This window comes from Dendroctonus ponderosae, unplaced genomic scaffold (genome assembly GCF_020466585.1).
Source record: "Dendroctonus ponderosae isolate FM_Combo_2020 unplaced genomic scaffold, Dpon_F_20191213v2 Dpon_F_20191213_2, whole genome shotgun sequence".
Classification (NCBI taxonomy): Eukaryota; Metazoa; Arthropoda; class Insecta; order Coleoptera; family Curculionidae; genus Dendroctonus; species Dendroctonus ponderosae.
The window spans coordinates 6,984,035-6,998,127 of NW_026018165.1; the positions used below are offsets into that span (position 1 = coordinate 6,984,035).

The following is a 14,093-nucleotide window of genomic DNA, read 5'->3' on the forward strand; positions in this document are numbered from 1 at the left end:
TCCGTGTTTTGAGATTGACAAACGAGCAGTAATTCGTACCAAGTTCTAATCAAAACCTAGTTAGCACGTAAATAAACTTGAGCATCAAATTGTACGGGTATCGGCAAAATGATACTTTTGACTTGTTCGTGTATTTGCTATAACCCTAACATAACACTCGAAATTAATACTAAAACATTTTTGTTATTAGAATTGCATATAGCCCATATTCTTCGAGACTCGATGGCCAATATTACAATGATATCGGTACGTGCGAATGGGTATGCGGTTTCTATACGTACGTTCCAGTTTCATAAGTGAGCTGTTCTTTGTTTTGAAGATTTATTGGCAATACGTGGAGGACATTTCGATTATTGAGTTTTTGCGTGTTGAAACTAAGTTATGGTATCAAAATGTTGATCGTTTTTCATAGAGAATATGCATTTCAAAGTAAATCTGAATACAAATTTTCTCTAGTTTAGATAATTTACGATTTAATCCGAATGTTTTTGTGCTGATTGCTAGAGGTTGTTATAAGATTTATTGCAGTTTTTCGATTGCATTTGAGAAAGTGTCTGAGATGGATTATTTCGCTTTTAGACACATGTGGTGAACTTACGATGGCACGAAACATCTCGTCAAAATTCGTAAAAAGCTTATGAAAGGAAAAATGGCATTCTTCATAAAATGTTCTGTATAGTTTAAATCGGAAAAGGTAATCATTAATTGTATACAAGATTTCTCAAACTGTATGAATTTGGCTCAAGATCAAAGTAGCTTCTTTTGACAATATCGAAAACAATCACAAAAAAAGTTGATGAGTAGTGAAAAGCAGATTAAAATATGCAGTTACATACCTTCATTTTTATTTTGTTTTATTTCAAATTAACATTTACGCATTTTCGGCATGGCAAGTACTTTGCCACAGAACGAAAAACTATTGAAACTTTGAATATTTCTTGAAAACCGTTTACTATACTCACAATTTACATCAAATGTTTTTGTTTTTCGAACGTTAAAAACATTGTTGCAAAACCTCTCAAGGTGTTAGCTATTCTTCTACGTGTTTGCTGGCACGTAAATACGCTTTATAAAGCATTTTGACGCATTTTGTTGCGCTTTTTTTTAATGAAAAAATCTTTGATTTGTTTTATTATTCGCGTGTTTTCTCGTACAGACAATAAAAGTGCCTCGCCAGTGACTAGGTTATTCAAATTGAAAATGAGGAAAAAACTTTTATCTTTGGCTTTATGCAGTAAGTACAAAAGCGAAAGCAATTACATTATGCATATCTTTAATTTAATATTAATTCATTTGACTAATCCTGATTTTAAGCACTGTGAAAATTATCTATTCATTAAAATAGTACCCACGTTTATAAAGTTTTCGCAATCTATAGAAGCCAGACCAGGATGCTTCACCTATTTTGTTCGTCTATTCTTCCGTTTGGCTAAGATCTATGTTTTTATTACATTTTTCAGCTGATTTAATACAGTTTTATGTACTGTGTTTTTCATACTTAAAAATTGTTGGCAAAAGATGTGGCTATGAATGCTATGCTATGCTATGTGAATGCTCTATTCATTATGCCGCAGCCAAGAGCAATGATAATTATTTCTTCAAGTATCGCTATGGTTTTTAGACCTGCTAAAAATACTGTTAGTGGGTATGTTATAGAAGGTGTCCCGAAAAAGGTGGCTGTACTTTCCTGTATGGTAAAGACACATTCAATTATTAGAATATTAATTTTTAGATGGCTTGAAGCTTAAAACTAAAAAATGTACTCTTATTTCACATTTTTAAAATAACTGAACACCTGAGGAAATTTTGTGACAATCATTTAGCCGCATAAATTTTACAAAAAATCACATTTTTTTGGCTTAGACTAGCAAATTTGTAACGGAAATTTACCCACCTATATTGGGCTTATTTCATGGATGAATTTGTCGGAAACTTCTTTTGCAAAATGTTTCCCGGAAAGTCGCTTTCTGGCATTTATTTTTTAAACTAGGCTTAAGCAATAGACGTTTCGACGCCACTTTATGTTCGGTGTAAATCACTAGAGCTTCAAGAATTATTCCATGTTTAACTTAAAAATTTAATATTTTTTAAATCACAAATTAACGCGAGTCTCAATATTGATTTAATTTTTAATTGAAAACGCTTTTCTTCCGGGTGGTACGCATCTTGAGACGATTGGTCGGGTCGAAATTATAAATTTTCTTGGAAACCCATCGATAAATTGAAGCTTGTGATGGGATATTCGGCTTTTTCGGACGATTTTAACTGAAAACGAGTACTCTAGTAGGTAAATGTAGTTCAAATTGTTGCTTACATTAAAAATTCCCCTGCAATAAATCATCGAACTTTGAAAACAATTGTAAGTTTAAATTTTAAACAAGAAAATTTTAACCGTATCAAACTATGCATCGAGTCTAGAACTATGCAGATAGCTCCTAGATTAAAGATAACTTGTTGGGATGTTTCTATAAGATTGGATATTTTTATATTTTCCTTAGTATTTAATGCAAAATATGTATCGAAGTAGAAATAATTTTTCCAGCTTTCTTTCTTTTATTTTCCAGCCTTATTATAGGCTTCCAATCCAATAGGCAATCCACTTTTGCAGAAAAATTTGCAAATATTTATAGTTTAGTCGCAAAACTGGCCAATTTTCCTTTTTTTCTTTCAATTGATGGCCAATTTTTGAATAGCCGAATAAAACTGAAATTGCAATTATTGATGAAACTTGGACTTCAGCTGTAAAAAGATTACATTTCTTAATTTAATGAGAATAATTATCGCCGTTATTTCACCTGGTTCATTTTCTAGAAGTGGAGCTAGAAACGTTTTTGTGCCATTTGATAGCATCCTTTGTTGTGTGTATTGTTAGTAAAAATAAAAAATTTATCCATAGCTTTATACTTCACAATAATGGTTATTTGAGTCCTAGGACTTTGAAAATTAAGCGATGATTGGCTAATTTTCATCATTCATAGGGTTCAAGATTATCATTTTTTTTTCATAATTTTTATCATTTTTAAAATGTAACCTTTTAAATATTAAAACGGTTTTTTAAATTTTCATATTGCTTTAAATTTTGATCAAATATTAAATATATAGAGTGTTTTGTGTGATCTGATCAACTTTGATGTAACTGTGTACATCAAAAGCGTGCCCGCGTTTTTCGGGGCGACATATTTATCATACAAATATACAGCTGTATTATTATTACGGGTTATTAATGATAAACTGGTAGTGTTTTTTATTTTGAAAGTTTTCACTTTTCAAAATGTCTAACCAAGTAAATCTTTAAAGCACATGAATCCAAGCAGAAATATAGGTCTATTGTCTAACTATCTATAGCAAAAAGCGTTTAATTGTTCATCAAAAGGAAATTTCCTATAAATAGAAAAACACTTTTATTGGCACAAGGAAATGTTGTAATTTACTGGTTGTATACACTTTTGAGCTGTTTTGCAATTTCCCAGATTGCGTGGATATTGTGTAAATAAATCTTGACTGGATGCCAAACAATTGGTTTACGAGCATCTCCTACATGGCCGCGTGTTTCGCATAAACAGTTAACAAAATATATACAAATGAACGCTAAATATTTAGTAACACCTCTAGTTACTTTAGTTTTACACGGATTTCGAACCGAGCTCGATTTGTGCGAATTTTCCGATGGGAAATTTACTTGCCGTGTTGTGATTTAGCGAATTAACATCTATCCAGGGTGAATACCAAACGGGTCTTGTCGGATCGGATTTGTGCCCATTATTGTGCGTACTGGTAAACTTATATTGCTTGGAGCAAAACATGATTCAAATGGTTCCAAATGTATAAGAAATTTCAGAGTCAATTGAGAGCAAATATCAATTTGAGGTCACGAATTGCTTTACCGGAAAAAGTACTGCTTGCGGCTGGAATGATATATATCTTCGATTTTCGCGAATGGAAAGAAAATATTTTAGAACTTCAACTTAAACGCAAAGTTTTAAATTACGTGCTTTTTGTCAAATAAGACCACACTTAAAATGCAATTTTTCGATCAATTTCAATTACTGAAGAACTTCTGGAAAACGTAAGGGCTCACAAATTGGCATGTTCTTTGAGCCGAATTGATTGGTTTCGTGTGGACAATTAAGCAAATCTGAAGCAAAACGTTTTGAAACAGTTTGAATTGATTTTGTACTCGCCAATTCGTTTTGTTTTCCAAAACATTTTGAATATTTGGGAGGATATTTGAATGTTAAATTGAGCAAAGAAGGTAAAACGCACAGTTTTGGCTTCATTTTTTGTTTTTTTCTCTTGTACTTTCTGTTAACGTTAATACGTGTAAACATCTGCATTTGGTTTACAATCAAAACCTATTATTTTCTTCTAAACTCTTTTACCGCCAGCCTGAGAACGACTTTTAATCTTTCTCGATCAAAAGAAATTAATTTTAGGGTGAAATAAAAGCATAATATTGATTTTTTTTCTATATATTCCCACATTCAGGTCAAAGAATATTAAAATAATTTTGTGTAATTCGCTATGAAATACCGATGAGACAGTACACTCGATCAGGCATTTTCCATGCGAAAAAGAAATTATCTTTACTCCGAATTCAGTGCATTTTTTCTTCAATAAAAAAGTGAAAATGTGAAAGTGTTTCTGAATTAACTGTTGCTTCATCATTTCAGTATTTTACTTTCAATTTTAAGTATTACAACCGTTATGTTTATTTAACGAATCTCAAAATTTATAATATCGTATTTGGTATATTCTGAAATGAGCAGCAGTTATAATGAGAATGTTTAGGTTCAGGTAATGTTACACTGTACATTTTAGATTTTGCAGATTTTCCGAGAATTTGCATATCTGAAATATAGTTCGCTTAATTCTGATTTATTTTCCTGACCCCGTGTACTTGTTATAATATTCTTATCTTTCCTGGGTCTCAGTCAAAGTGTGAAGTAAAATGTTTTTGAATATCGTTTATTTCATTACGTTTCGGCGAGACAACAGCGTCATCATCAGATTTAAAATTTACACAAACTACAAACACCAATTCACAATTAAAACATGTTGTATAAAAACTATAGTTTATAGTGTTAAAAGATTTAACAATCATCAGTTTTTGAGGGAAAAAATACTTCCTTGGAAAAGCATTTCCAGTGTTTGGCTCTCCCAAAAGGAAGGACTTGTATCCTCAAAAACTGATGAATGTTTTAACACTTTATAAATTATGGTTTTTATACAACACGTTTTAATTGTGAATTGGTGTTTGAAGTTTATATAAATTTTAAATCTGATGATGGCGCTGTTGTCTCGCCGCAACGCAATGAAACAAACGATATTCAAAAAAATTTTACTTCACACTTTGACTGAGACCCAGGAAAATTAAGAATATCATAATTTCGCTTAATCTAATGTGCAATATGACTGAACTAGACATTTTATCCTTTTACTATTTCTTTCTTATACACGAAAGCTTAAAAAATTATCGTAAGAAACTGGCGAATTAGAGGACGAAACTTATATTATAGTAGTGATAATGTAAAATTACAATATACAAAGTATCCCAAAAAATCGTTACCCAAATGAGTGGCAAGCCAAACCTACGTTTACCTGCCTTACCTGCCTTAAATTGAATTCGCTCTGTATATACTTAATGGACTACTTAACAAATTAAGATCATATTTCCATTGAAAACTCAGTACCTAGTTTTGGCACTCAACAATAAACCATCCTGAGATAAGCTACCGATTGTTGTTTAAGCTTAATTAAGCATGCTATGTTCCTGAACTACTGATTAGCGGAATTACATTTTGCTTAAAATAAAATGTATGTATATATAAATAATCTTTATTTCCTATAGAAATGGCTATCGACCCAATCGGTTTTTCTGCCCTAAAATAAAATATATTTGTTTAAATGCTGATAAGAACTTTTAGTTCATTTGAATAGACAAATAGCGACGTTTTAAATCACTCTACTTTGACTCATTTTCATTTGGTGAAAACCAAATTTGAGAGTCTATTGTCATTATCTAGATATCGCACTTTTCCGCCAGGGTTGTACACATTATACAGAGTGTTCCTAAATAAGTGCCGCAACAAACACTGCAAAACTGCAATGAACGGGAGAAAATGTTTTTTTACTGCCATTTTTTACTTTCTCCCTTTGTTTTCACAATACTGAGTGTCAAAAATTATATTTCATTTTAATTGTGTTTGAATGTGTTTGTTCTACATTAATGTGCTTTTGTACACGCATTACCACTACTAATATTTGTTCGCAATGTTGTACGAATACTAATTATTTCACTTAGCAATGTCAAGCTTCTTCGTCTATCCTTCTTCCACTCGACTCGAAAGTGTGGTATAAAAAGATCAGAAATACATCATTCGAACAATTGTAAGCGTTAAACAGTAAAACAATCAATCTTCCGTAAAAAAGTACGAAAAATAACCACCTTCGGTCCGCCAGGTGGCAGCGATATATCTCAGTACTTACAAGACAATTTTTCATTGCTTCGTAGAAAATTCTAGAAACAATAGTCTGTCCTTTATCTCTAGCAAAATATCAAAAAAATCACTACTAACTAAAAAAATCTGTTACGATTGAATACATTCTTTGAACTGGAAACATTTCTTGCAATTTTTAAGTTCTGACAAATTCGTTTATTCTCAAGCATTTGATGCAATAGACATGCTGAAAAACAAAATATTATCTCTGGTTAAATGTTATAAACAATGCAAGTATAATCACTGAATCAATGCCACCACCTAACCGAGATTAAGCTTTTGTTCTGTTTGTCTATATTGATACATGCGCTTGGAATTTTTACTAATTTTATCTAAATTGCCACTAAATGATAATAATTATCTAATACACTTTTGGACAGGCAACCAAATTATTTCGCAGTAACTTCAGTGCGAAAGTTTCCTGGCGCATAAATGTCTGTCGGGTTGATTCAAGTTGACACCGTAAAAGTTTAATTATGTTATGTTTTTTAGTATATTTGTGCTCATTTGATATAATTGAGAGGTTAAAAAGCTCGCCACAATATGCTACAATAATTGTCGCGAATTACAATTTCTTCCAATCACAAGAAGTTTAACATACATAATAATGTAACTATTATTTTAAGGCCCAGTATTTTCATCTCCTGGTAATTTTCTCTGCCATATTACTACTGAAATCTGTCTTCAATTCATTAACTTTCTGATAGATAAAGCGATTGAGGTGAACATATACAGGCCGTGAGTGGTAGCATACAATTTATGTACGTACACGTGCGAGTGGGAATTATTGCTGAGTGAATGAACAAATTGCAGTTAATGTTTTTTAGTGATAATTTCGATATGAAAAGGAAAAAGTCGAGACCCGCACCATTAGTACTAATTGAAGGTGAGCCGATTCCGAGTAAGAAAATTCAAAGTTTACCTATAATGTTATAGTTTTCTTTCACAACTCGTAGCTCATCATAAAAACTGAAAGCGAGTTTTGAAAAAAAGCTTCAATGTAGAAAAGTTAATAATGTTTCCACATTTTTCCAGCTCACTTTGATCGAATAAATTGCACTATTGTCTCATTGGTGCTTTTACACATTTTCGTCAAATTGATATTTGAAAAAAAGTGACAAAATATGCAGTTTAAAAAAATCTCTAACTTCGTCAAGTGAGTAATGAAGTATGATCAAATAATCTAGCGGAAGATTATAAATTATTGAGACAGATCATCCATTTCCACATATAAAACGTCGAAATTAAACTTGAAATTGATCCATATATTTCTAAAAATCTTCATTTAAAGGAAATGTCGATAAGGTTTTCCAAATAATACTTTATATAAAGTAAAGCACAAATTATTCCGATGTAGTTGAAACGAAGTAAAAAAATATAAAAAAACGATGTACATTCAAATTGTATAAGTTGGAATATAGGTATAATATAATAAACTGGAGAACATTTTCAATAAGCGAGTTAAAACTTGCTCCAACTTTGTTTCCATAAAAATGCCTGAACGACGTGGACATTATCCCAGGAAAAGAAGATAATTTTATTTATGACACGAAAACAACAAACCTGGTTTTTTTCGCTATGAGTTTTACCTCAAAATTGAAATAGAAATTTGAAAATAAGCGACATCTGCAATAACAATAAATTCATGTTTTGTTAATTTAAAAATAAACAAAGTGTGGCAAAATACTAACGTTAATTAATTAAATATTAATATTTAGCTGTTGTATGATAATTTTCAATTTCGTAGTTTACCTACAAGGCACTGGGTGATTGAAAATAAATATTTTTAGGATATACAGGGTATTTAAAAATGGGTGTGTTTTGAGAGCACAGGGAGAATGGTAAAACAAATAATTGTTAATAAAAACTGAGATATTTGCAAAAAACTATATCAGAAGGATGGCAGCAATGTTTCTCAAGGTAATATGCTTAATTAACATTTTGAAAAAACCTGTTGCTTCGTAAATAAAAATTCCGGTAACCATGGAAAAGTATAGAGTGACAATAAGATAGATAAGGATAAAATTATTGTTATTTTTAACAAGGACTATCCACCTGTAACTATCTGATGATGACAAAACACCTCATAGCCGCTTTAACTTTTCATCAAAGAAATGTAGGAGAGAACTTTTTTAATATAAAAAATTTTCGTTATTTGAAGGCAAATATCGTAATTTTTCTTTTGGAATGCATAAGCATTCCAATATGTCACAAATTAAACATGGGACAATTTCAAAATAATGCTTTATAACAAAGTTGAAATTTGATTCTCAACTGTTAATATCTTCTAGAAATTTTCCTAGAAAAATTATATTTTTATCGTAGGTACTATCCAAGTGAACCGCTATTACCCCTTAAAATGAATGACGCTAATCTTGAATCACCCTGTATATAGGAAGTGAACAAAAGCTTATTTGAAAAAACTGAAAATAAAAATTGTTACACAGTGTGTTGGTGTTATAAGAACGTACAATCAGGCAACATCACTAAATTTTTAAATCGTTAATATTTATTATCCTTATATTCCACGTTGCAGTAATTACACTTAATAAATTCACACGAGTTTCTCATATACGTCAAAAATATAATTTAAGTACAGCTTAGATGATATCGAAGCTGTTATTTAAGTTGGATGATAAATGAATAGACAATATCTAATTTTCTTTTTATGAAAATATTACTCAGTTGTATAATTTATAATGCCTCAGTTCTGTGGGTTTAACTGTCGTACAGGGTGCTACCAATTCAAGTGCAACTGTGCCTAAATGCGTCTTTTCCGATCTTGTTAAATGGCTTCTATTTTTTGTCAGTTCACTTATTTAGTAGCAATTCCAACTCTGGTTCCAATCTGATATTTCGCTTTTTTGTAGACATCAATTTCATTTTGTTGCATGTTGAAAGCACGCATAGCTGTTTGTACTTAAATCTATGGCGTATTTTACATTATTTTAGTTATATCGATTTAAACCAGGAAAATGCATGCTGTGCAGTTGGGTATTTTTAATCAACCATTGTCAGTTTATTGAAAATTTTCCTAAATAATTTGGAAGTTCAGTATTTCGTACTCACATTTTCGAATGAAGGCAAAACCCTGATGTGTATTATTTGTTTTAGATGATCTTATAAAATTACTTGCAAATCTCGTTATTAATATATTATGCCGCATCCATATCTTATTTATCCGGTTAACCGAGTCATTATCATTAAGCTAAGAAAAGGCAGCATTTTATAACAATGCCCAACCATTGTTTTATGCACCTTGTAACAAGACGAGTTGCAGTAACGTAATCCTGAAGAGGATTTAAATAACCAAAAACCTCGCGACGCTGATAAAATCCAACGTGAATAGTGTTAAATTATTTACGCTGTAAGTCGTCTGTTATTGTTAGCAATTATTACACCTACTTCAAGAAATATCTTGGAAAAGGCGTCATAGTTGGGCACAAATTCGTAGCTGGCAAGTGTTGGTGTGCCCCATAGAACAAGGCTTATGTGTGCAGGTGTGCCCCTAGTGATCACTTATGTAAGTACTTGAAACATTTAGTGTTGGATTAGTTGAGTGTCACTTGGTGAGCAATTAAAATGGGGACACTGAAGAAGCGAGTGACTCGTCCACGTCCATTCTCACCATTAATTATTGAAAAAGGTGAGTTTTTAAAAACAAACGCGATTTTCTAAAGATGTGAAAATCTTAATCTCAAATGCATATAAATGGAAATGTAACAAAGAAACATAATTTTCTCTGACGAAATTTAATTGTCTAAAAATTTAAATATGATGTAAGTTGTATTTTGGCATATAATATAATATGATATACATCATGCAATACAAAATATACAGGGTGATTTACGTAGACCGTGCATTAAAAATTTCCCACCTTGCAGTTGTTTAAGAAAAACAGGCATTACAGATGTATAGGGAACAAGCTATAGACACTAAGGTATCTATTTTGTAACATATGAGTGCATATAGCCTACAAACATTGATAAAAAAGGTCAAAAAATCAGTTTTTTTAAATGGCACTCTTGGCTCCTAACTTTTTGGTCCTATTTAGTTTGGTTTGGTATTGTTTAATAATAGCAAACACTTTCGAGCTGGACCAAAAAAGTTGCTTGGTGCTATTTAAAAGAGCTGATTTTTCACATCGGAATCATTTCATGGAAAATGTGCATTGTGAAAAAGCAGTCAGTGAAGTCAAATTTTAGATACTTATTGTGCATAAGCTAGCTGCTGATTGAAGGGGAACGAAATTTAAGGGTGTTTTATATCGACCACTGAAGATTCCAAGTTAAAATACAACAAAAGTCGCTAAACAGTATTAAACATCACGCACCAAAAAATGGATATCGAAATTTAGAGTAAAATCTAGTATGAAATGCAATTGTATAGGTAGTTAAAGCGAGTAAAAAAATATTTTTTTCACACGAAACGACACTTGTACATGTTTGCTGTTACGTTGGTATTAAAACAAGTAATTGATATAACGTAATACAGATACTTTCTTGTCATTCCTTGTCGCATAAATATTACATGCACTAATACAGTAAAATACAAGTCAACAATATCTGAAAGCGATCTTCCAGGGAAAATTTTAAGCCAAACTTACCGAAAGAAAGCTGCATTGTGTCACCTAGAAAGGAAAAAAGGTGTTTAGTGTACAGGAAATAATTCTAAGCTCCATTGAAATTGAAATGTAATAAAGGCCCGAACTATCTGTTCGCTCTCAAAAAAATCTCCGCCAGTTCAAGCCAAGTGTTTCGAACATGCCTACATTTTTTATTGAGAAAGTCTATCTATGTAGCCGCAAATAAAAACTCGAAAAATATAAACAGCTCAGATCAGGCTGGCAAAATACAATGGACATTTTATGCTCAATCAAAACCGGATTTTTTCGGAATGTGGCAAACCTTTGGACAATCCTGAACCTTTCAGGTTTTTTTCGACTTATGCGTGGATTGTCGGTTTTCGGGGAGATTGTTGTACTTTAAGACGTTTTTTAATTTGGTTTTCAGACATATCATATTTTAAATACATTATTTTAGCTAAATCCATTATGTTATCTTCTCTATTAAGAACTATATTCTCAAAAAATATACAGGGTGTCATCCAACTCATCGTAGCATCGTACCGTTCAGAACTTTCTCGTTCAATAACAGGGGAGTCAAACACTTTTCCTTAATAAAAGTTTGCCGAAATATTTACGTGTGGGTCAATACAAAAAGCCTTTTTAAAAAAGGTCTTTATTAGAATCCGGATACAACTGAACTGATTTCGCTTTGTTTCGAGTTGCAATTGTAACCTCGGTACAAGTTCTTATCTTTGCTTAGTGTTTAATTAATTTTTGCTTACAATTTAAGTTGCAAGAATGTAACTAAATCGTCTTTTTTGAACCAGAGAATGTCTCAGTATACTATGTTACAGACCGTATATAGAATCCGACCGTATATATACGGACTAGGCCATATACAGGGTGTCCCGTAAGCACGTGATCAAAAGGGTACACCGATATTACTTGTACCAAGAGAAGACGATCTGACCTAACTTTTATTAACAAAAAATGTCTCGATTATCTGCTATTGATGGTCAAATTTCTTCAAAAAGTTTATCTTTTTTGAAATATTGGGAGAATATTTAAAATTCCGATATGTAAAAATGGAAAATATGTATATTATCTTCATAAATGTTGTAAAGGAGGTGCTAAATGGTGCCGACTTAACTTGGAACATCTTATACAAAAACGTTCTTTACATTTTTTAGAAATATGTTCAGTAAGTAGGATTTGGGAGTTCAATAAATAGGAAAATGTTTGCATAATTTATAATAATCGTCATCTTCAATATAAACTTCTTACATGTTTTCCGTGCTTCTAGTAACAAGTTGAAATTCCTGAATTCGCTAACCAAAAGCTGTTTATGCTGAGTAAGCTTGTGGCAATGATTTTTCCGTTAAATTGATTTTACCACGATAACCTTTTTAAAAATTGATGTAAACTGTTAGATTTGTTTTAATCCTTCAAAGGCTTAATTTTTAATACGAATTAATCGTAGATCAGTTGGTACTAAGAAAAGCTTAATCAGGTTTATGCAGTAAACTCCCCCACTTCCTTTGCGAGGCACTATTAAGAAATTTATTAATGTGAATTGGAGATTTTCAAATTTAATTGTTTTGAATTTCAACGGAAAACATACAAAGCAAATATAGCGCAACATAACAAAAGTTATTTCTTTTTCGGGAATAAATTTTAACCCAAAAATAAATCATTCCTTGCCAGCTTGAGAAAAAACAATAAACTGACGAGTATGAAATGCTCCCACCCATAAAGTATTTCACGGTGTGGAATTCAACAGTGGATTTCACTGAGGTGGTAAAATATGTCCCTAGAATTTTTCGCTTATTTTTACGGCAGGAACTTTAAAAACTCAATTTCCGTAAAACGGAATGAGAAGTGATTTTATCTGGGCTATTTGTTTACATTTTTGGCAAGTTAAGCTTTCATTTTTTCGCCTTCATTTTTACACTATTTTTTTATTAATATAAATCCGTTTTCCAAAATTCTGTCTATTAGTCGATTATGATGAAGCGCTTGAATATTAAACTATTATAAAAAGACAACTATAAAAAATTACTACGTACAGTTTGTTACAGTCATTTGGGATCACACAATATCCTTTGTTTGGATTCGTTCTAGTACCAGTTGGAATATTCTCCATTGTATTGATAGACAAATAGAATTTATGAATTAGAAAATAGATCAACGATGTTTTTTCTTTGTGTCTAATCTTTTTTCTTTATACTTTTTCTTTGCCTTCGACGTATCGTGATGCTTGGAACTATCCCAGAGATGAATATCTATAGAAAACAATTTTTTATGTCGAAAATTAATTTAACAACCTGACATTAACAATTCTGATTTGAAGAGAAGAGCAAAAGTGAACATATTTATAGGAAATTCGTTATTAAATTATATGAGAGGGGTGTACAAGAAAAACATAATATACGAATAAAATTATTCCCTAAGCTGTAGTTTTATCCTGTTCATGTTTCATGGAAGTGTTACAGTTGAACCAAATTAATTATAATATAATCGGATATAGGTATACTTTTTTGTTCCTTAAATATTCCATTCCCGATCTCTGTTTTGGGTCTCTTGCATATTCAATAACTATTGAATACTACTGAAGCAAGGCTAAATCGAAACGTTGATGAAATGACGTTGAAGATGAAAAGAAGCACATTTCATAAACTGTTCCCATGACATTAAATTAGGTTTAATTAAAATTTTAATACAACAGAAAGTATACTTTGTATGTAAATCAGTGAATACTCAAGTGAATATTTTCACAGTAACTCGCATTTTCAAGGGCCATTTATTAACGTCTCGGTTTTAATCAATTTCACTGTCCTGATCAGCAGTTGCTTTAATCATTATATCAAGAACATTATATTCAAGTTTTACGTTAACCCAAAGCGAAGCGTGATGCAAAAGAATGGATATAATGGAGACTACATTTAGAAATGTTTTCCGGGCTTTGAAGCCGTGGTCTATCGGAATTTCTTCCTGACGTTTCGTCCACAACTGCGGTGGACATTTTCAAA

The 14,093-nt window shown here is 31.5% G+C and overlaps 1 protein-coding gene across 3 annotated transcripts in view; it reads left to right on the forward strand.

The window, feature by feature from the left end:
- The first annotated feature begins 3,619 nt into the window (after positions 1 to 3,619).
- Positions 3,620 to 14,093, forward strand: part of LOC109537830 (dual 3',5'-cyclic-AMP and -GMP phosphodiesterase 11) — a 202,470-nt gene continuing 191,996 nt past the window's right edge. Inside the window, exons 1-2 of one of the 3 annotated variants that reach the window (XM_048663959.1) lie at positions 3,620 to 3,774; positions 9,952 to 10,143. In XM_048663959.1, the coding sequence (XP_048519916.1) occupies positions 10,080 to 10,143 (64 nt within the window). In that variant the 5' untranslated portion in view covers positions 3,620 to 3,774; positions 9,952 to 10,079. Of the gene's footprint in view, positions 3,775 to 6,215; positions 7,399 to 9,951; positions 10,144 to 14,093 lie in introns of those variants that run through there. The other 2 variants (XM_048663957.1, XM_048663958.1) reach the window with 2 other exon arrangements.